This window comes from Desmodus rotundus, chromosome X, assembly GCF_022682495.2.
Source record: "Desmodus rotundus isolate HL8 chromosome X, HLdesRot8A.1, whole genome shotgun sequence".
In the NCBI taxonomy this organism is placed as follows: domain Eukaryota; kingdom Metazoa; phylum Chordata; class Mammalia; order Chiroptera; family Phyllostomidae; genus Desmodus; species Desmodus rotundus.
The window spans coordinates 9,036,748-9,061,323 of NC_071400.1; the positions used below are offsets into that span (position 1 = coordinate 9,036,748).

General features: G+C 44.1%; 1 protein-coding gene across 1 annotated transcript in view; it reads right to left on the reverse strand.

Moving 5' to 3' along the window:
* The window catches only part of HDAC8 (histone deacetylase 8), a 236,960-nt gene that overhangs the window by 14,577 nt on the left and 197,807 nt on the right, over positions 1-24,576 (reverse strand). Inside the window, exon 10 of the mRNA XM_024555293.4 lies at positions 7,550-7,655. Within this exon, the coding sequence (XP_024411061.1) occupies positions 7,550-7,655 (106 nt within the window). The remainder of the gene's footprint in view (positions 1-7,549; positions 7,656-24,576) is intronic.

Consider the following 24,576-nt stretch of genomic DNA (forward strand, 5'->3'; position numbering starts at 1 on the left):
TATACAGGGTTAACACAATTCTTAACAAAATTACACTAAGATTTTTTTCTAGATATAAAAAAGATTATTTTAAAGCTTATATAAAAAGGCAAAGGAACTAGTATAGCCAGAACAATTTTGAAAAAGAAGAACCACTATGCCTGATTTTAAGATTTATTATATACCTACAGTAATCAAGATTGTGGGGAGGGATAGATACACAGATCAATGGGGTAGAAGAGAAAACTCAGAAAGACTGAGACTGAGACTGAGACAGTTACTTTGGAGTGAAGAGAATTTTGGAAAGGGAGGTGGACCAATGGAGCTATCTGGATTTTCTGCCCTGCTACTGGACAGAAGAGGCTTTACATTTTGAGTCAAAGGAAGATCTGCTTTGCAAGTCAAATGGAAGCACCCTAGAATTACTAGAAGTACCTAACAAAGGCAATAGCATCTGAGATGTGTAAAATATGCACTCTCCAGTCCCTTATTTTTCCAGCTGTTTGTAGGTGTAATGACCAGATTTTATAAACAAAAAATTGGGACAGAAGGTCTTATAAAAATGTATTGTGTTCTTCTTAAATATGTATTGTTTTGATCTGACTATAAAAGGAATACATGTTCATGGTAGAAATTTTGAAAAATAGAGAAAAAAAACAAAGAACAAGTAAAAAATTACCCATAATTCCAATTCTACCACCAAAGATAACTACTGTTAGCATTTTAGGTTTATTTTTTTCCAGTGTTTTTCTGTGCATATCCACACACTCACACACAAACACAGATTATGTATATTTTACAAAATTGAGAATATATGGTATTAAATCATTTTGTATCTTGTATTTTTTGACTTAACATTATTATCATGAACATATTCTTATGTCCACCAACTATCCTTAAACAGTTCTTTTTAATTGGCTGCAAGAAATTCTCCCATGTAGATGTACCAAGATATTGTATCATACCTCTAATTCAACATATCAAAACAGAACACATCAAGTATATGTTTCTGTAAAACTAACCCCCTACCCCAACAGCTTCCCGTCCCAGTTGGTAGCCAGGCTAGAAAACTCAGAATCATTTTTACTTCTGTTCTCCTTGACTTACCTCCAAGTGTTGTTGATACTCTAGTCCTACCAGCTCTCAGCCATTCTGGAGGAATAGGACAGGAAATATTCTACCACCACCATTCTTGTTCAGGCCCTTGCAGGCTCACTCTTGGAATACCACCACGATCCATCCAAATATCACTGCATCAAGTCATATCCTAATTGCAGAACCTAGAATGGGTCCCACTTTCCTGTATCTGATATGGACTATTCAGCCGAAATTCAAGGAAACCTGCAATCTGCCCCTGACACCCCCATCTAAGTTTCCTTTGCTTCTGAGCATTTCCTCAGTCCTATCTATCCAAATCCTTCCAGTCTTCTGAAAGCAGTCTCTCTAATGTAGTACTCCCGCACTTCCCGCATCAAATCCTCACCTAGACTTCTCAGCTGTTTATCAGAAGCAGGGACCACGTCTTAAACTCCTCTCATATTTCCCATGGCGCCAAGCACATGAGACATGCCAAAGAATATTCATTGATTGATTTAGCTAGGCTTGAAAGTGGAGACACAATAATACTTCTTAGAATTAAACTGGTTTGCAACCTCACTTTGGGAGGCACTGCAGGGTGGGAAGGGTTTACTAAGGGGAAATTAGAAAAAGCAGACAAAGGATGATGAGTAGACTTGAGTGAGCAATACTGCCAAGGAGAAGAGGGGCATCAGGCCTGGATTCAAATCCCAAGGTCACCACTTACTTGTTATGTGACTATGGGCATGTTACACTACATCTTCAGGCACAATTTTCCTACCTCATAAGGTAATTGTGAGGATTAAATGAGATTATCTATGTTAAGGATCTAGCACAAAGTGTCGCACAGTAGGCTTTCAATATGGTAGTTCCTACCTCCTGGATTTAGATAGATATTTGATGTCTTCATAAGTAACTTGCCAAGGGTTTTCATGGTTTGTTAAAAACCACTAAGTTATTGTAATGTGAGGTAGCAGAGTCCATTTTTATTTTAGAATTTATAAAATGTTCAGCATGATATTTTTATAACTTATCATTTTGTTTAACAACAACAACAACAAGAATGACAACAATAACAAACCTATCCAATTATTATATTCTGATAAAGCAAGAGAGAGGAACTTGGTCAGTGGAGAAGCACAGGCTGGTGGTAGACTGGAAAGGATTCATACCAGGCTGGAGTGGAATAAAGAAAGGACAGGGGATGGCAAGGAGAGATGAGGGAAGGACATCACAGAGATCCTCATCTAAAGTCATACAATTGGCTCAAAGTATCCTCCCAATACTGCTCCAAGTTTCTTCTAAAAGCTTGAAGCAAATGGTCAGACTGTCTTGGGACCAACCCTGCCTTTCAACTTATCCTCACGCCTTCTCTTGAAGCAAAAAAGTATGGAAGTAAGCTGAGTTTCTATGGTTTTGAGTCCCACTGGGCAGGAGTACTACCTCTACCTCAAACTTGGGGCTCCAGCAGACCTTGGACATGCCCAGACCAGATGCCCCAATTGTTAGTCCCTAGAAGAATGTTAGTCCCAGACTTCAGGATGCCAGAGGAGATGCTGCTCACACTCAGCACAATGGTTCTCTTGAGAATATTACAAGCAGATGTGCAAAGGGTCTCAGCTTGAGGCTGAGGAGCTATAAATAGCAGATGGGCTGGTGACCACAGCACACTTCAGGCAGCAGGAGCTGGGTGGCTGACTTCTTCCACCTTCTGTCCTTCTCTTTTATTTCTCAGATAAAAATGGAGTTGGAAGGTTCAATTACAGTATGGTGGGATGATGGAGGCATGGCAGGGGTGGGGAGTTAGGGAGGGCTCGAAGTCCTAGGTGAAAGGCCATGATTTCAAGTGTTACCCAGGGCTATCTTTCCCCTATTTCCAGGGAGACATCAGATTTCAGGTGCTATGGGTCATCCACACGGAAGGAGCCAGGTGTGTAGTGCAGGGTGGGAAGGGTTTATTAAGGTGATTAGAAAAAAGCCGATGGGGGCTGATGAGTAGAGTTGGCAGGGCAACACTGTGAAGGGAGGAGGGGCACCAGAAAGGGCAAACAGCCTGACTCCAAAGCCCCCATTCAGAGAGATCTGGGTTCAAATGTTCACTCCATCACCTATTAGCACAGTGTATGGCATATAGTAGGTGCTTAGTAATTACTTGCTGAATGAATTAATAAAGGTGACCTTGGGCAGCTCACTTATCTGCTCTGAGCCTCAGTTTCCTCATCTGTAAGACAAATAGTAGCTATTATTCTTGTTATTTCACCTATATTGTCTCTCCCTACACCCACATTAGTTTGGTGGCCCATCTCCCCAACCTTGTACTGGAGTGGCTGCCATACTAAGCCACCTTCACTAAGGGTCAGAAAGGGCGGATGTGCACAAGGTCTCTTGTCCCCACTCCCTACCATGCTCCTCCTTGCTTCTGGGCCCCATTTGTTTCCTTTTCTATCACAAGCACACCAAGGGTACAGTCTGGGAACTCAGAGCAAGTGTAGAAACCTTATAATTCCAACACATACATATGCACAACTCACCCACCCTTCCCTGCCCTCACCCCCAGAGGGTTGGGCCTGGACTGGAACATGAAGCTTTTGTCCCCCTAAGGACCTTTACTTGATTCAAATGTTATCAGTAACAGGGACTAGAAAACCTTTACCCCCGTTTCCCCATGCAGAGCTACTCAGTCTTGGGGAACTAGCCACCTCCTTCTGGAGACTGATCACATCAGCACAGTTCCAACTCTAGAAGGCTCGCTGTGAGCCAACCCCTCCGGAGTACGTCAACCAGAGGAAAGGTAAACAAGTTTGAGCACATGAAGATGCGGCAAAGATGATTTTACAGCAGCGGTCATGAGCTAGGCTGAGTGATCCACTCTGACCCACACTTCCTGTGAACAATGACACATATTATCTTCAAGATTCATTGGCATGAGAAGAGCAATTTGTGGGAGCAAAACACGGCTTTTCTCTGTATAAATCTGAAAGTTTGAATTTATTCTCCATGTCTTTATTTTTGTCTTTTTTCCCCTCTCGGATAGATTAATGGGCTGAAAAGATGGGATAAGATGAAGTCTAAATCTGCCTGTCCCTCCAGTCATCCTGTAGCATGTGGAATGCATCTCTGTAAGATGAACCACCTCTGGTTTAATGTCCAATAGGTTCAAAATCCCATCTTCTGTGCTTCTAAGGGATGTGGTGAGAAAGAGGAAAAAAAACAAGCTCAAAGGCTGAACAAATTCAACTGTACACACTGGCTAAATTGCCTCCCATAGGGTGGAGCTTTATCCACTTCCTCATCGCCATCCCACCTCCCCAAATCAATCTGTGCCTGTGTCCCCCAACCTTTGTTTTTAATGGGGGAAGGGAAAGGGAGGCGGGGAGAAATGCCAGCGTGGCTGAGGTTTTTATATGCAAGAATAAACGACAATCTTGTAGGCAGGTTCAGGAAAATCTTTCAGAATGTAGAAAATTCAGCAGCCTTTCGACACTGACCATTGTCATGGCAACACACTATCTGATGGCAGCATGCGTCACAAGGCTGGAGGGGCACGGTCTCAGAACAGCAGGTTATCCTGGCCATTTTTAGCAACATTTGGACTTCTTTCTACCCTAATTTCTTCTAGGTTGAGATGAATTTCTTTTTGGTTCTGGACTTGTGTGCTCTGTTCATTTGCATGGCTAGAACACAAGGCCTTGTCAATATGCAAGAGATGGCTAAGTGGAAAATCTGAAGATGCCTTCCTAATTTGTTATACCCTCTCTACTTGCTGCCCACCCTCTCTGGTTCTTCCCTGCCCACTCTCAGCCATTTAGTTTCTTTCCTTCTCCTAATCAATTCTTCCCTATAACAACCACTGTGACTCATTTATGAATCTGTGCACTCTCATCATATTTTTAATTGTTTTTTAATTTTTTTCTCATTTTAATGAACAGCATCCTAGAATCTTAGGGTTGGAAGGAGCTTTAACAATAATCTAGTACAATCACCCTCCCCCAGTGCAGGAGCCCTTCTACTATTTGATAGCAAATGACTGTCCAGTCTCTACCTGTAAGTCCCCAGTGACAGAGACTTCATTCCTTTCTGGGCAGTTACACTTCAGACAGCTCTAATAATTAGAAATTTCTTACTTCTACTAAATGAAAATCTGCCTTTCTGTAATATCGACCCATGAGTCCTAGCTCTGTGCCATGTGACCACATCGACTCTGTCTACACCCTCTGGTCTATGACAGCCTCTCAAAGATATGAAGTAGAGACCACATTCTTTTTCTTTGCTCAAGAAGTATTCTTTTCTCGAGAAGCCCTGGCTTCTTCAACCAGACCTTTTGCAACCTGGACTCTAGTCCTCTTCCCATTCCAACTGACCTCCTAGAACAAGCTCCTATTTGCCTAGGACCCTTTTAAAGTGAGGTTGATAATGTATCAGAATCATTGGTACCAGCTTTGTGAGCCACCTTGTCCTGATGACTCACACTGAGCTCTGTGTTGACTAAAATCCCTGACTTTTTCACAGAAAATGCTGCTAAACATGTCTTTCTATCTTGTCTGTATCCAGTTGCTTTTGCGGACCCATTTCCTGGTTCATACATTTTCTCCCACTTTCATTTCATTGTATTACAATCAGAATATTGTTTTAATTTGTTAGAACCTTTTACAAATCTTGACTTCTGTGTAACTTCCATGTCTTCTAAGATTTTCTATCATTTTTTTCACCAACCCTCAAACTAGACTTTTACCTCAAATATTTAAAAAATGTATTCCTCTTTTGGGTTTCTTACCTTTCCTAGTTCTCTTCCCTTTGAATTACCTTCCTTATGTCTTCTCTCACTTGTCATTTCCATTTTCCTCAATAGCAAGATGTCACCACTCTCTGGAGATATGTGTCTGGGTACATGTGCAGGAAAGCATGAGGGCATGCAGATATCTGCACATACGTAGATGTGAGCAAGTAGCTGCAGAGGCTTGTTTAATTTCTGTTTCTATTGCTTTGTATGTGCTCTACCAGGATTTAGAGCCTGGATGTGGGGAAAATGGTAAGGTTGAAGGACTCGAGGGGTAAGAGAAGTTGGTCCAGGTACAGTCACAAAGGAAACAGGAAATGTGTCCTGGGTCTGAGAGGGGCAGGAGGAAACTAGGGTGGGAGTGCTAGTGTTAATTAGGGCTGCATCACAGTGAGAAGGACTAGAGAAGGGCCAGGAATAGAAGAGTTTTAAAGGCTTGACAGGCTGGACAGGGTAAGAAGATTTGGTTAGGGAGTGAGGACCTGCAGGGTAGTAGTCATTGAGAGACCAGAGGGAGGTGGCCTGAAACTATATGGTCAGGGAAAGGGTAAGGGCTATGGAACCTTAGAGAGGCAATAAACATTGCTGTAAGCATAACCTTGTGAGCCTATGACTTATGAGCTTAGAATATTTTTTTTTTAACCAAAGAAGCCTAAGACATGGAGTTCCTGCCTATGGACTTGGCTGTTGTCAGACTGAGCTCCATCAGAGGACAGGGCCTTAATATAGCCCTGGGCAAAGACCTCAGGACACAACGTGTCCCCTCAGACTAACTCTGGCACAGAATCCTTTCGTGCTGGATTCTTTTCCAATGAGAGACTCAAAGGTAGGAGAACTGGTTCATTCTTCTTGGCTGTTATATGAATAAACATGAAGATTTCACTCTTCTGAGATGAGTAATATGACACCCTTGACTTCTCAATTCTGCAAATAATTAGGATCCAGAAAATATTCACAAATATATACAAATTTAATTAAACAAGAAAGTGGATGCCGAAACTACTTTAACAATGGTAAAGTGAGTTGAGTTGTGAAGCGGCGGCTGGGGTTGAGAGGGGGACTCTACTGGAAAGCTGAGGGCAACATCCCCAAACAGCTAGTGGACAGTGTGATCAAGAGGGCAGTAACCTGATGACTGCCATTTTCCCTCTGTCCAGAGGCTGGAATAATTGTAGGCCAGCCTTAGAGATGGGAAGGAAAGGGCCACAGCCCTGTCTCTAGTGCTCTGGGTAAGACTGGGGAACCTATGCCAGGGGCATCCGAATCCCTGACTAAGCATTGTAGGCCCATAGTCTCTCAAGGCTCTCATGGACCAAGGAGCCCACTGGAACAGAATGTTTGTGAGCAACCCCCAACCCCACCCTGAAAGTCTGAATTGACTTGAACTTACCTCATCTCAAGAGGGTTTTACTGATGCTCTTTTGAAAGAAAAAAGGGTTCCAGGGTCCATTTTTAGAACTTGTTTTCCACTGGAGGTGCCTAAAGCTGAACCTTTTGTGCCCCTGAAGGTGACATTAGCTGGCCAAATGACAATCCCAACCAGAGTGGCCAGTGTAGAATCCCAACCACAATCTAACAGGCCAAGAAGAGGTTTCTCTTCCAAATCAGTGAAACAATTAGCCACCAAAAGACAAATGGTATTTGGGGAAGCCCCACTGATGGGCCACCTTAAGCTGGGTGGAATGAGGAGGGCAGGACTCAAGGGGTGGTGCTCACCTTTGATGTAGTTGAGGATTTGCTGGACTCGGTGGGGCTCATTGCGGTCTGGACGGCAGCTTGGCGTGATTTCCAGCACATAATCAGGACCATATGCTGTGAAAAACTGTAAGGAAAAGGGAAAGGCCAAAAAAACAAACTCAACCACAGAAAACCTGCAAACCAAACCACATACAAACAGTACAATCAAAAGAAACCCACCACTATTGACAAGGCCAGGGAGGCCCAGGTGGGCAGGGCAGGAGAATGCAGCAGGAAGCCCTGTCCTGGTGGTGCTGTTCCCCTTGTTTAACACCTCCAGCGACAGTCTACTGCTAAATTCTTTAGCTCGTTGTTCAAGGTTCTCTCTGCTCAGGTCTCAACTTTTTTCTCTAGCCTTAGCTCTTCCTGCCTCTCCAGGGCTCTTCTCCAGCCACACTGGCCTGCTCTGAGCTCTCTCAAATCATACCACGTTTTGTCCTGTCCCCTTAGGATCTTTGCCATCGCTCTTTCCTGGGGCCTACAAAGGCCCTCCCCCAATCCCTGCTGCCTATAAAAAAAAAACCTTGCCCCATCCTTCCAGGCGCAGCTCAAATGTCACCTTCTTCACAAAGCTGTCCTTCATTCCCCACCGATTCCCAGAGCGTTCCATTAGTACTTCTCTTATGGCCCATGTTTAACGAATGGACAGTGCTTGCCTGCCTAGCCTATGCGGTTCACTGTGCCAGCTGCTGTGGGGGGCTATGAAGATGGACAAGACCTTCTCTGGGTTCCTCTAGCTGTTCACAAGCACATTCTGCTTTGGATAGAGATTTTTCACCAGTGACCCGATCTCCCAACACTGGATTATCAGCTCCTTGAAGGCAGAGAGGGCCCAGGTCTTATCCATGTTGTTGGTCCTCAGAGACCATGGCAGCTGCCTGTTAGTTCTGGCTGTTTTGAATTCCCTGACCCAGGAATGTCAAACAAGCCTAGTTTCCCTACTTCAGTTTTTCTTTCTCTGTAGTAGAGTTTATTTGTTTTTAAATTCAGGGAATCAAAATAAAGGTTTTTGGATTCTATTTCTAGCTCACTAGATGACTCCTTGTGACCTTTGGTAAGTCACAATATCTGATTCAGTTTCTCTATTGGGGCCTGCTTGGGGAAAACACTCAATGACAAAGGGAATCATTCAATTGGGGTAAGTCTTTGAATGGGAAATATGCAAAGCTGCTATTTCTGTTTAGTTTTTAACAGAAATAGTATTTGTGCACACTCTCTGGAGAGAGAGCATATGGTCCTTAACATTATGTGCTTTCAATAGTGATATTGTTAGGCCATAAGTAAGCCAGGGAAATTCAAATTCCACAGAAAAAAAGTGGTACAAAGGGCATGAGAAAAAAAAAAGGGACCTTGATATGTGTCATGAATTTGATGTCATTCAAAGAGCCTCTAAAAAATAATCCAGGGTTATTGTCGTTGCCACCAAATTATCCTTGTTAAGAGTCTGGATGTACATCTGGCACTGTGGGAGAGGTTGTGGAACAATCTCTGGGGATTCTAACAGCCTCTTTGTCTAATCCATGGGAGTAATCTGATGCATATCCATGACAGAAAACTCTACACATTTAAATTAAAAGAAAAATGTCCAAGACTTATAATGTGCCATTGCTTATAATGCCCCCTTTTGGGGGCTCTGGTCTAGAATGAAGAGAGAGGCCTAGTTCCTTGCTCCTGAAGTTACTACCCTCTGATGCCTGAGGTCCCAAGTTCTAGAGATAGAAGAGGCCTTGAGTAGAGGTCGTCTCTACCAAACCCATATGTGAAACAGACAGGAGGGATTACCTGGTGACACATCCAGAAACTAACCCCCCGTTATGATCAAAGAAACTTGAGAGGCTTGTATTTTTAACCAAGGAGGGCCCCTCACTCTAAGCCTGGGGACCTCATGGCTTGGCTCTGGAAGAGAAGGCTTCAAACAGGTGGCCTCTCCTCCAGAGGGTGTCAAGTAGTATACTCATTTCACGGGTATGGAAAGACGGGTTTAGAGAGAGCAATAGAGGAACGGCAGCTGTAATGAAGCAGCCACTCTGGGAGACCCAAAGTGCGGGCATCACAGTGCTCTGAGAATCAGAGGCAGGGGGCCTTGTTGAAGTATAGGAGGAGGGAACCGCTGCCTCCATCTATGAAAGGAACACTGCTGATCCTGTCAGCAAGACATGAGGGGAGCTGTCTGTCTGGGGCTGAATGTTTGGAAAAATACATCCTCATTGTGAGTATCCACTACATGGTTACTGGCACTCTCCTACTTTAGCCCCCTCTTTGACCAAGAGCACGCAGTTACAAGATGGTCAGCTGGGGCCAGAACTGCCATATAACAGAACTCACCTTGCTTGGGATTGAACCTCTTGTCTTGGTTGCATTAGCACCTGGCTTTAACCAATAAATAACCCATTCTTTGCTGATGCAGGCTGGCTGCAGGTAATAGCCACTGGGTTCCTCAATATCTCCCCACCTTTGGCAAATATCATTCCCAGGTCAAGCTTATTTGCACTATTCTTTGGCTAGGGGACACGAATGATTTAAGAAAGTTCCAGTTTTGTGATCTAGTTCCACATTGCAGTTGGCTGGTCCCAGCCTTGGGCGGTTCTGCTTGGGGCTGTGGGGAGTGACAGGCACTAGGAAGGCAGAGGCTCTATGTAAGGCAAAGATGGTACCTTATCCCTCTCTCTGGCCCTCCCATGGCATTTACCTGTTTCTGTGTTATGTTATGCTTTTATTTTTGCACTTGTTAAGTCTTTTCCATTGGCCTATAAACTCTGCAAAGGCAGAACCTTCTGTCACATTCTCTTTGCATAGCCTGTAGAGTTGAACTCCAATCATTAAAGTTTCTCTTTAAACCTTTATTTTAAAATTATGTTGAATTAAAGTAATACACAAAAGGTTTAGCTGGCTGTTGAGTTAATTATGTGGAATAATGCAAAGAGCCAACTCATAGCATTAACAGCTTTTCTAGACTCTTGAGGCAGCATGATGAGGTGGAAAGAGCCCTGGCTTTAGAGTCAAGGCAGGGCTGGATTTTCATACCAGGGTTTAGCTGCGTGTCTCAGGGGAGTTTCTTAATCTCTGTTTCGTCATTGCTACTAGACAGATGATAAGTTCTGACCTGGTTGGGTTGTTAGGAATCACTGAGATAATAGGCACTTCTTAGAACTTCAGTACTGTGAATTCCCTTCTCCTGGGGCAAAAGGCCCTTGCTAAAACCAGTGCCTCACCTATCCCCTGTGGCCAAGCATTTGGAGCTGCAATGCAGAAGAGTCTATTCTTCCTGCCAGACAAAGTCCAGCAGCCCCAGGGTCCTCCCCACTTGTTTAAACCATTAGCTCTGCGCAGGCCCGGTGGAGAAGCTGACTTCTCTCACAGTTTCCTGCTCTGTGCTCCTGCCACTTGTTACTTACTGGAGAGGTGAAAAGGAAATCTGATCACATAAGGCAAAAGAGATGTTAGGGTGGAGGGATTTGGCCAGCACTAGAAATAGCTTGAGGCCCCACCCTGAAATTGCCCTCCAGCCCTAAAGAGGAAAGGAAATGGGCAAGCAGCAATCCCATTACCAGACAGGTGGAGCAGGGGATGAAAGAGGTTGGTGGCCTTCCAGTGGAAATGCTAGCTTTGATCTAGCTCCCTTCTCCATCCCATCCCCCTTTTCCCTCGTCACTCCTTTTGCTCTCTGGGCTTCAGTTTATACATGATTGAGGGGAACATGGTAGTAGAAAGGGGGAAGTATGAGGTGGGGTTGAGGGATACGAGTTGAAGGTAACAGCTACTTTAGGGTAGTTGATGCCTTCTTGACCCAAAAGTCAATTAATAAAGAAATGAAAATTGCCCAGTTCTTGCTCAGTTTGGTCTAGCTCAACATGCCTTTCTTGCTCACTCCTCTCCAGCTCTTACTCATGCAGTTCCAACAGCATACATTTAGACATTTGGTCACAAAGGTGTGCAGAAGAAGCTTTCAGGTTGCTGTTATTCCTTCATGATCCTACTTGGTCAGAGGAAACCAAACCACAAACCTGGATCAGTCAATACATTTATCTTTTCGCCAACATTTATTTAGTACCTACTATGTGCCTCACTAGGTTACTTATCAGGTACAAAGATGGTAAGATATGTTTAGTAGGAGGAATTACTATAGAATAGTGTGATAAGAGATTTAATAATAATAATACTAAAGATAAAAGTAATAACAGTTAACATTTATTAAAGTGTTATTATGCATCAGGCACCTAAAGTATCTCAGCACTTTTTATGAATTGACTTCCTTAATTTTCACAATCAACTCTTATGGAGGTACTATAATATTTCCATTTGAACATGAGGATCTGAAGCACCGAACAGTCAGATAACTTACAGAAGTCATACAGCTACCATATGTGCAGCTGAGATTTGAACCTTGTTTTTGTGAAGATCACCACTACCTAGAGCAGCCTCTAAACTACCTCAAAGAAAGTGATTGTGTAGGTGGGGGGAATGTAAAGGGTGTGTGGTGGGTGGGAGGCAGGCATTTCCAAGACAGGCTGGGCAAGGGCAGGGAGTGTAGAACAGAACAGCACATTTAAGGCCTTGAAATTAATTTGCTATGGCTCAAAGGTAGGGCATAAGGAGAATTAGGACACAAGGCTGGGGAGGCAGGCATGAGTTTCGCAGTAGGTGCTGCTGCTCCCCATACTGAGTAGGGCATTTGGCCTTATCCCAGACTAGAAGGTCCATGAGGGCAGATCATTGTTTTGCCCTCTGCTTTATTGCCAATTCCCCAAATCGTGCTTGTACCTAGTAGGTGGTAAATAATTATGTGTGCAATAAGTAAATGGAAACTTGGGGGAGCTTGCAAATGAGGGAATGAAAAGTCAGCTGTGTACTTCAGAAGACTCACTGGCTACAGGGTGCAGAATGGAATAGAATTTGAGGTGAGGAATGGAAGTAGGGAGATCAGTGAGAAGGCTGGTCCTAGACCCACAATGAGTGGTAACAGGGCCTGAACTACAATAGCTTTGGGAGGAATGGAGAGATGAAAAACCTTTAAAAAAATAGCATCAATAGGATTAAACAATGAATTGGATGTGGGAAGTGTGGGAGAAAAGAGAGTCAAGGATATCTGACTGTGTAGGAGGTGCATTAATGGGATGAGGAATACAGGCAGGGGACAAGGGTTTGTAGTGGGGTGCTTGTGTGTGACGGGGGTTTAGTAGGAGCATGTGGAGGGTCAGGACCCTGATAGAGTAGCCTGGAATTTAGGAGGGGTTGGGCTGAAGATACAGGATATATGTTAAAGATGCAAGAATTATCAATGACATAAAGGAATTGCCCCTTGGGTGGCAGAGGAGGCTCAGTACAGAATAAGGAGAGAGGCAAGGAAGGAATCATGGGAAACAGCCAATATTTCAGAGGTGGGCAGAGGGAGTAGAGACAGTGCTGGTGACAATTTGAGATATTGTAGAGAGGTTAAGTAAGAGGAGGGCATTCTTCTGATTTGTCCCGGGAAGGAGACCTTTGCCACAGCAAAGTCAGTGGAAGGTGTGGACAAGGCCTGACTGGAGTGGGCTGAAGAGTTGGATGGGAGGAGGTGAAGGTGAGAATGATGGTAAGTATACACTCTTTTTTGTAGGCGGTTGATACAGGGATGGGGCTGGGGTAAGGTGGGTATTTTAAGATGGGAGCGTTTTAAGTATATTTGTTGGCTAAAGAGAAGAGCCCATAGGATGGGAGTCAGAGGCAGCCTGCTAAGGAGTTAGAGTTAGTTATGTCTGTCTTCCTGGTCCCTTAGCCAGAGTGCCACAAGGGGAGAATACATATTTATTCATATTTATATTACCTATAGCTCCTAGCATAGGGCCTGGAAAGTAATAGGTGCTCAGTTCATGTTTGTTGAATGAATGAAATAAAATGCCTTTGGGATTCTGAGGAGATTCATACTTAGTATGAAGAATTAGGGTCTCAAAAGATGGGGTGATTGCAAATGAGCAAACTTGGGGTCGGGTAGGGGTAGTCAGTGCAGGCACGAGAATGCAGGACAAGTCTGGGGACCAGCAATTACTCTAAGTTGGCCAAAAGTGGCAAAGGAGAGCATGGGAAGCCTTGAATCCTAGGTTGAGGAGACAGGACTTGATGTGACAGGCACTGAGGCAGCATCAGGACTGGAGCTGTGCCTTAGGAAACCTGGGAGTAGCACACAAAGGCTGGTATCCAGTGTGGAGGCTACTGCAGTCATTCAAGGGGGGAGATAACAAGGGCTTAGAAGAGGGTGATTGCTGTGGGGATGGAGAGAATGGGCAGACACGTTGTGAAGGTAGTCTCATCAGGACTTTGGTAACTGGTTGGCTGTGGAGGAAAGAGACAAGGGAGAAGTCAAAGTTGGCTCCCAGATTTTGAGTGTGGGTAAGTGGGAGAATCACAGTGCCACTGACAGAGCTGGGGTGAATTAGCAGGGAGAGCTAGTCTGGCCAGGCAAAGGTGATGGGCTTGGGTTTAGTTGGGTTTGAAATGACAACAATGCATGTGAGTCACCATGTCTAGTATGCAGCTGGAGATGTGATAAGAGTGTGTAGAAGTGAGGTCATGGCCAAGGACTAAGGTTGTAGCGGGTTACAAAGATCCAGCAAATAGGCAAAAACAAAAAGAGCAACCAGACAGGAAGAAAGAACAGTAAAGGGAAATTTCATAGAGTCTTAGGGATGAGATTCAGCATGAGAAAGATACTTAAAGGAATGTATGTGACATGCTGGCAATATGTTCCTGTGGCTAAACTAGTGTCCTTCTCTCCTAGTACAGGATACAATGACACTGCTTCTAGCCAGTTCCCTTTTCGTGATATTCCAAGTCACTCTTGAATCTTTATTGTTTATTCAAGGTTTACCTTTCCTAAAAATTAGGCTTATTCTGTTGGGGTAAGGCCAAGGTCAGTGCCCATCTCTCTTACAGACCCCCAAGGCTTTGCTCTGTCTTCAGTTGGGGAGGTTGTGCTGGTGACTAGGATGTGGGGCCTGACCAGGAAGAGCATTTCATGTCCTGTATCACCCTATGAATAGAACTCATTACAACCGGAATAACATAGCACCAGCACTTTGAACCATAACATGCTTTTGTACAATGCTTGTCCACATTTCCTATATCACCAATTACTCCACCAAAGAACCTGGGCCCAACCATGATGGAAACAAAAAAAAAGCCCTCTTTTCCCTGGAAAAAAAGCCCATTTCTGTTTACAGGAAATTTGGTTACTATAAATATAATTTATGGTACATTTTAAGGACACAAAATTGTGGTGGTATTATCGGGAGTAAATTTTATTGCCATGGCTTTACAACACAAACAAAAATAATAACCCCATTAGTTGTTGGACTGAACTATAAGGAAGTGGCACGCTAAAGGTAACTGCTTGTACAGTTAGGGCTGCCCAGGGCACGACTGAGTCTGGGACATACGGGCTATTGGAGTATTACACAAGGAGGTAGACATGAGGATAAAAACCGGGCGCCCCATCTACGTATATCTGTATCCCACCTGTGCTCCTCATCATGAACACCGAGTTGGGACTTAAAAACTGCTTCTTGGTGAGGCTCATTTACCAGTGCCAAGAACTGGTTTGGCTGAATGAGTGAATGAATGGATAGGGCATGGAAATAGTTTTATTATTTAGATGTTTTAATGGCATTTTAACTATTGGTATAGAAAAATGTTTATCAAGCAAAATAATCAGGTAAACCAAAGAAATGTTAGCTTATTTGAGCATCAATTATATTTAAGCAAATAACATGGCTGATATTAACTAGTCTTATTCCAATAGCTAAAGTACATAGAGGCTCTTTGAAGAAACGTATATAGCCCTTTAGTGTATTGTGTATTCAGTAAGGTTCCTATATTAGCCAATGCACAGTAATTTGCATATGTATTGTGTGTGTGCATGTGCATACACATGCACACACACACGTGTTCTATTAGGGTGCTGAGCATTATTCTAGGCCCTGAGTGTGTGTGTGTGGCGGGGGGAGCTGAGTACAAAAAGAATAAGGTTGGATGACTGCTCTCAAGCATATGAAAATCTAACTAGAGATGGATGATATCATTACAAGAATGGCAGAAAAATGAATCCAAGCCTAACTGTGTGGTATTGGCTAAAGTACAGAAAAATGCCTTCACACGTGTGGGGCACTAGACAAGTGAGGTGATTTGTCCAAGATGATAGCGCTAAAGCAGCAGATATGAAGTTTAACCCAAGGCTTTGCACTTTCAGCCCAGTGGACTTTCTATGACACCATGCAGCAATAAGCCTAGTGGTTAAAGAGTGACATTTCTGGAGTTGTAGAGCATGAGCCCCAAATCTTTGCTCCACCCTTTGCTAGCTCTGTGACCTTAGGCAAATTATTTAACTGTTCTGTGCCTTGGTTTTCTTGTTAGGAAAATAGGAATAGTAATGGGATGTACTTTTATTTAGAGTTGTTGTGACAATAAGTGAGCACTTAAAAGCAGTATCTGGTGCATAGTAATTGCTTGGTAAATGTTATCATCATTATCATCATTACTGTTTCTTGTGCTTTATCAACTCTACAAAGAAACAGGAGTTTTGTATGCAATGGACAGTAGCAAAACTGGATTTCTTTACAAATGCCATTTAAGACTGAATGAGGGTGAATTCCAAAGAGCTTACCCTGTATCTGTAAACCTTAAAGCCAGAAAGAGGGCAGAGGGATCAAGAAGAGAAGGATCTAAATGAAAGAGACTAAGAAAAATGGAAGACAGGAGGAGGGAAGGAGAAATTAGAAGTGGTGGGAAAGAGAGGCAGGGGACAGAGGTGGATAGAAAGGAGAGGAAATAAAATGGGGGGGGGGCAGTAAATTGGTGAGGGAAGGAAGGTACGGAGGAGGAGGAGACAGAAGACACCAGGGTACGGTGATCACCACTTCACTAGGGGTCTCCCTTCAGGCCAAGGTTTTCTTTCGGTACGTGGTTTTAGGAGTTTGGGGGAAGAGCCATTGCCAAGACCATCAAACCTTCTCCACAGCACTGCTGATCCTCACATTTCTATTAGAGAGGATTCCTCTGTCATAAATATGTGCAGGACCAACTCTGGTTATACTATATATCTCTGTTAATCAAATGAACATTTTGGAAATGAGCTGTTTTTTTTTAACATCAAATTTTTCCTTAAGCAAAGGGTGAGGATGGAGGAAGGGAGAGTATAGGGGTTTTGCTTCCCCTATCTTGCTGCTGGGCAAGTACTGAGATGACCTTGAAAATGGTTCTGCTGGAGGATTAGTGAGTGCTGCCCTGGCTTGAGCCTATACTAGTCCAAGCAACTGCTTCTCTCTTTTCCCTCACCACTACATTTCTTAAGATCTCTTTTCTTCACCACCTTGACCTTTTCATTTCTCAGACACTTCAACCCACTGCTGTCTGGCTTCTTTCTTCCTCACACTTCCCCTGAACTGTTTTCCAGAAGAAGGATGGCAAAGAGATTTCAACTTGCTGGCAACTCTGGTGGATTGGTAGTAGCTGCTCGGGGCCTCCTCTGTTGAGAAGGATTCTGAAGCTTGTCTAGGTTCAGTGAGAATGTGCCATGATCAGTTTGTCATGTTAGTCCATGGGAGTACACTGTGGCGGGGAGGGGCCTGGGGAGGAATGTAGTCCCCTGTGCTATTCCTGCTTTAGGAAACTGTGAGTGGCCTCTTAACTGCCCAACCTAATGTCCTCTTTTCAGTTATCACTCACCCTATTTGAGCTGTTTCCAGCACACATCACCAAGTGCCCCCTCATGTGTGGCACTGTCTTCTTTCTTACCACCACTCCTCTCCCTGCTCCTTCTCAGGACGCTTCACAGGATCCTTCCCAGAACCCTCTTCCTTCACCTGTCTTAAATGTGGGTGCCTCTAGGGTGTACTCTCAGCTCTCTCTCTCTCTCTCTCTCTCTCTGTCTCTCTCTTTCTCTCTCTCTGAATTAGTTCATACTCCGCTGTTGTTTTAATCACTTCTATTTACAGATCCTACATCTCTGGGTCCAGTGTTTATCGCCAGCCTCTGACTTGCATTTTTAATTGTCTGCTGGACATTTCTACGTGGAAAACTTGAATTCTTGGAACTTGATGCTTAATGTGTTCCAAGTAGAGCTAATTCAGTGTAACTCTTTTCAAAAAGAATGTTCATCTTCTTTTTTTGGTTCACTCAGCACCATAGGTGAGTCCCATTGTACAGTAAGCTCTTCAGCAAAGATTTGAACCTATTGACTGAATGGGTCAGTGGATTGTGTGCTTTCAAAATACATGAAGTGATATGGGACTAGGAAATAGAGATTAGGGGATCTCTATGTCTGTGAGATTGATGAGCATTCCCATTGCTTGATGAGCAGTAAGTTTTTCCTTGCCATTTGTCAGATGAAGAAAAACATTACTTTACTTACTTACTTGTGTGCAATAGACAGAGAAAGGCATAGGGTACTCCCAAGACTGGCATTATTTCTCAGGGGACAGCTGGACAGCAAACAGTACAAGGTAGGGGAGAAGTAGGTTTATAGTTGTGAGAACATGAAACACAGAGTTTATTCTTATATAATTATTTATTAATGTATTATTTTTCCCTACAAACAATGGTAAACCTACTTTTGCCCCACCCTGTATGCTTTGGGTATTACTTGAAAACTCACTGGTTACCTTTTGGGGCAGAATGTAGGTGGCAGGTGCTGGGGAGACCATAATGAAGAAGATGATCCCTGGCCTTGGGAGCTTGCAGTCTAATAAAGAAGGCAGACAGGTACAGGAATAACTGTGATAAGATGAATGCTAGAGGTGAGTCATTTCTCTTGAGCTATGGAAACTGAAGTGGGAATTCTTCTCCGTGTGGGGGCTGGCTAACGGATAAGGGTACATGGAGGAGATGGGGAGCAACTGAACCAGCCTTGAATGATAAATACAATTTAAGTAGGAAGGGAGGGAAGGTAAGAAAGGCAGAAAGAGCAAAATGAGGACAATAACAATATATTTTAAACAAGTCATCAAAAATTAATTTATGAGAAAGAACACAGTACTGGGTCAAGTTATACCAGCACAGCTCCATAAACAACGTTCTCATCTTCCCTAAGTAGCACATCCTATCCTTCCTTTGTGATGGGTACATTGATGGGCTGGGCGGAGGCAGGGGAAAAGTCGTGGGTGGGCTTGATCCTCCATATGAGTAGGATTTATCTCTGATATAGCCAGCAGAGTGGTTACTTGGGGCAAATCTAAGTTGTACTTGCTTAGAACCTATTGATTCAAATGTTGATACCAACATTCACTTGATACTGAACATTCCTGTGTGCCAGTCTCCAGGCATGAAGAGATGAATGAAACAGCCCCTGCCCTCAAGGAGTGGGTGGGGAGACAGCTGTGCAAACACTAATTGGAATGCTCTGTGTTAAGTGCTGTGATAGACATGCAGGCAAGGAGCTCCTGGAGTCTAGAAGGAAGACATTGTACAGCTGTGCTGAGTCAACCTGTAACTGATTTCCCTGTCCCTCTCCCTCCCTGAGCTTTCTTCCACATATTCACATCGGATCATGTCATTCCCTCTGCTTAAAAGCTGTGGTTGGCTCTCCAGTGGCTGTAGGACCAAGCTCAAACTCTAAAGCAAGACATGCGAAGACCTTCACAGTCTGGCCCAGCCAACTTCTCCAGTCTTATCTCACACCATGGCCCCGGCTATGGCCTCCAAACTGTAGCCACACTGAATTATAGTATCTCTTCCTGTTCCTCTTTATCTGGTCAACTCCTCTGAGCCCATGCTAAATGTTGCTTCTTTGCTGCAGTGGCCTCAACTCCCCCAGATGGAGGAAGTTTAATCCTTTACATTCCCACTGTTTGGTGTCGACCTGTTTATTCTAGCACCCATCACATTGTAGTGTAATTGTTTATGTGCCTGACTCCCCCAGTAGGCAGTATCCTCCTTAAGGTTGGGAACTGGGCCTTATTCTTTTCTTTATCCTTGAGATTTGGGACAGTCCTGGCACGTAGTAGGCACTCCATACATCTTTGTTGAGTGAATGACTGACTCTGACATGTGGCCAGTTCAGCCTGGTTGTTGTCAGCAGCTGGCATTACTTAACATGAGAGATACATAAAAAATGCAGGGCCCTGATCAGAGTGGCTCAGTGGGTTGGGCATCGACCTGCAAAGTGAAAGGTTGCTGGTTCCATCCCCGGTCGGGGCACATGCCTGGGTTTTGGGTTCAGTCCCTGGTTGGGGTGCACAGATGAGGAAACCGATCGATGTTTCTCACATTGATGTTTCTCTCCCTCTCTTTCTCCCTCCCTTCCCCTCTCCCCCCAAATAAATAAAATCTTTAAAAAAAAAAGTGAAGGGCAGCCAGAGTAGCTGAAAAACAGGTGGCTCTAGTGACATCATGAAAAAAACAGAACAAAACTAGAGAAGGCTGAGACAACGCTCCCACTCAGGCTTTAACAAATCACTTTCCCTTCTGAGCAGCCCCTTTTTGTCTGCTTTCCCATTTGCTTTTGAAAATCCAGTCATTAAAATGATTCTAATTATTCATGGTCACTGGCATGTCCAGGAAACACTTGGTTTACAAGCAATTAAAATACACTAAAATAGATTTATGCAGGTTGAACCTGATCCTGCAAGTAAGAAGGGAGTGAAAGACTAACATCTTGGAGGTGTATTTGCTTCCCCAGGTTGCTCTTTATCACTCTTTATCTACTGTACTAGTTTGGTGCTAACATGGCAAACACCTGGAGGTTTTTCTTAATGTCGGTGCGCTGTAAACAGCGTGAGGAGCCTGAAGACTGTGTGCTGTCCTGAAATTTGTGAGCGCTGCCTCTGGCTACACCCACCCTGTCCCAGGGGAATGGCTGGCTCAACGGCAGGAAGCTCAGGGCAATAGGAAAGCTCCCAGCACTATAATCAGAGGCTTGGTTTTCAATAACTTTGGAATGACTTGGAATCACTTAACCCTTGAAGGTTCAGTCTCTGCACTTGTTGAATGGGGACACAAACCCCTCACTCTGCTAACTTTCAAGTGTTGTATATAAGGATCAGAGGAAGCAATTTTGTGTAAAGCTCTGGAGGCTAGACATATGGACGGGGTTCACTTCCATTACAAAAACTCTAGCCTGTGGTTGTTGGGTGTCTTTAATGCTCTAGATGGGGTCGAACCTCATCAGCAGATTAGTAATGGTACACTGAGGCTCGTCCCGTAATAGTTTCTTTAGAGTCCATCCAAGGATGATTCATTACCTTGCCACACTCAAACCAACTGAGTTTTAATGTTCCTCTAATGAAGTCAGCAGTTAGCAGCTAAACAAACAGACCATTTGGTTGAGGACACGGGGCAGCAAAGGTCTGGCACATGGAGTCCAGGTGTCCTCAGAGGTTTTGTGCCATTCCTCCCCACAGCAGGCTCTGCTCCCTTAGGCTTGACTCTAGGGGAAAAAGGTTTCCTTTTACTGCTCTAAGAAACCTACAATGTATAGCTAAGCCATTCAGTGGGCTAATGCGACTGGTGTACACTTTCAAATGAACAGATTCAAATGCATCAGCTTTTCAGGTAAGTGCAGAGGAACTGCAAAAAGGCCAAAAGGCTGGCACAAAAACAGCCCATTGAAGCAAAGAATGGAACTCAGTAAAATGGAGTGATGGTTCACCGGAAAGTCTGACCTTAAATTGTTAAGGCCTCAAGGTACCTTAATGGACATTTGTTTACCCTACATCTGCAAAAGGATCCTGGGTGCCTCGGTGCTGTGTCACACCTCCCTGCCTTTCCGCTCACCATTCCCTTTGCTGAGAAAGCCCAGGCCTCCCATCTCAGCCTAGGTCATTCCTACTCACCTTTCAAGGCCCAGCTCCAATGTAACCTCTTTGATGTCTTAGCTGACTCTCCAAAGGCAGAGTTTCTTGTTACCTCCTCTGTGCCTTCACAAAGCCCTTTGCAGCCCCCTTGCCTGCTTTGCCACATCTGTTTACATGCCCTGCTTCCCCAATAGGCTGTAAGTGCAGCTCTCAGAATGAAGAACCACATGGTAGCTTTACTTAGCACAGAGCAGGTCAGAAAGACGGCCCTCACTCAAGGCTGGCTGAATGGATGAGCACTGGTGCATATATGCACCAAACTCATTTATTGGATCTTCACAGGACCCAAAGGGAAGGCTCATTAGGCAATGATTTGATATGTTATTCATGCTTCTCCCACACCGGTTTACCTGATTAGCAACTGCTCCAGTGCTGGCAAGCAGCAAGAAACTTGCTGGCAGAGGCTGCCTGACAATGTACTGATGAAGCAAGGCCTGGGCAGCCTCCTGGTCTAGGCTATTGACTTCGTTTCCACAACTTGCAAATATGAGTTGGGGAAGTGCTGCTCTCCAGTCCCACCCCTAATCTCTCACATGCTTGCTTCTCAGGAAGTTGCCCAGCAGCAGAGACAGCACTGTTTATGTTTGTTTCAAAATTGAAAATCTATCCATTGCTAGAGATGAATGCCTAACGGACGGAGCCTGCCCTAGCTCGGTTCTCAAAGAAGCTCTGGCTTACCAGCCACAGCCTCTGGTTCTCCTTCTGGTTCTTCTAATGGTGAACTCGATGACTGTGGACACGTTGGCTCTTCTCACATTCCCCATCTCCCAAATGGGAAGAATAATAAAGATGTTGCAGGGATTGAGTCAATAAGAAGCTTGACTGAGATCCCTGGGGACGAGGGAAGCAGCAGTTGATACTGGCAGAGCCTGTAGGGTTTTGCCATTTTGCTTGTTTCTGTTTGTAAGTGTGAATCACTCTCCCTCAAGCCCAGATGTGCAGCCTGTGCAGAGGAAGGACAGGTGGGTGGGCACCTCCGGCCTAGGCTGCAGCAGAGTCGGTGCACACAGAAGTGGACAGGACGGGACGGGATGGGATGGGATGGTAGGGAGGGGACAGGATGGGATGGGATGGGATGCTCAGCTGCTGACTTGCTGACAGCTGGCCTCCTGCTCCCTGGTAGGGACCAGGAGCAACAAACTCTGAAGGTTGTGTGTACTGGAACAGTTTTGTATTGAAATCAAATAAAACTCATGACAAAGTCAATCTGACACATCTTTAATGATACACATAATGATTATTGTGCTGTACCGTAATTAGGCATAATGGTAAGCAGCTCCCAGGAATGACTGCAATTACAATTACTTTTACACAGAACCAAATATTTCTAAGGTCAGGCAAGATGGGGGTGCCAACTGGAGGTATCTGAACTGAGCTTGTTGCAAGGCATTTCTCTGGTTCTCCTTCTCCCCTCCCCACCCTACCCCGAGGCAACAATACCTCTATCTCTTCTGGGGGTACAGAAAAAAGATCTGATGAGGGACTTTGATGGCTATCTCCTTTCTTCACCCTGAGGTTCCTAGGGAATCTGGGATGTTCAGAAGGGCTTTGGGCTGATTAGCCCCCACTTTTCCACAAGGCCTGAAATTCTGCCAAGGGGCCTTAAACCTATAAAGTATATGCCTAATGTGTGAACCATGTTTGGATCCTTATTTGAACAAATCTCTGCAGAAAGATATCTGTGAGACAACTGGGTAAAACTTAACAGTGACTGGTAGTAGATGATGTTAAGGAATTAATAATTTTGTTAAGTTTCAAATTGGTATTGTGGTTAAGGAAAGGTCCTTACCTGTTGGAGAAACATACTTAATAAAGTATGTTTCATACTTAATAAAATATGGAGAAATATTTATAGCCCAGGAACTGTGGAATGGTATGGCACCGAGGGGTTGCTTTAAAATACTTCAATAAAAAAAATGGGGAATAGAAAAATAAGAATGGCAGAATGTTGATAATTGTTGAAACTGGGTATATGGGGGTTCATTACACTCTTCTCTCTGCTGTGTATATGGTTTGAAATTTCCATAACAAAAAATTAAAGAAAACATACCTTAGACTGTTCTGGCAGTGATTCATACATTAGTGAAAATTAGTTTGATCATGCTAACATGTAGCTGACGCAGGAACTATCAGGAATGGGATTTTGTATGGGCAGAGCCAGGAGAATAGGCAAGTGTGGGTAGGAGCATGGGCCACCGCCGGGGCGTGCAAAGCCTTGGATGGGGTGAAGAAATGTGTGTGAAGATAGTCAGAATGTTCTGGGAAAGAAGGCAGGAAGTGAAAGAAGAGAGACACAATGTAATAGGTGCTCATGCCCACGTGTTTGATCTACTAGCCTGTTAGCTCCTGGAGGTTAGGCCTGTATCTTAATGCTCTCTGTCTTTCCTAGAGCTCTCAGGACATTAGTTCCTTCATTTGATTTCACTCATTCATTTATTTAAGAATATTTATTGAGTGCCTACTAGAGCCAGGGAATACAAATGTGTGCATGTGGTAGGCAGAGGAGATAGAGCAGCGAACAAAACAAAGTCCCAGGTTTCAGGGAGCTCACATTCTAATGGGAGGAGACAGACAGTAAATAAAGAGCAAGGGTATATGTCAGATGGTGATAAACATTGCAAAGAAAAATAATGTAGGATAAGGTGGATATGGAATGCTGGGTAGTGTCTCAGAACCACACTTGCATGGTACGTAGGCCCTTTTCCAGTTCTGCCCCTGCAGCCTGGCATATGGTGATATTAGACTCTGCACTTGGGTTTCACCAAGGGCTCCTGGGCCTCTAAGTCTATATATACACTTCAACCTCATTTTTTACTTAATTGTCCCCACCTACACCTGATTAATCCACACTCCTCTCTAGGTACCACTTCCTCTGTGAAGCTTTCACAGGTTCTTTATTCTTTCCACCTCCACACTATCCCCTGGGTCTTCTCTGCTTTCACGGCAGCCTTGCATGAATCTCTACTACAGTACTTATCATCTGGATTGTAATTCTCTTCCCTACTAGACTTTGAGCTCTTTGGGGATAGAGAGTATGTCTTCTTATATCTATACAGCACAGGGCCTGGGATATAGTAAGAATCCTTATACATGCTTAATGAAGACATGAATGAATGGATGGATAAAAGACTGAATATGCTCCCTAGCAGAATACTGGACACTTGGGAAACATCCTCACCTTAAATT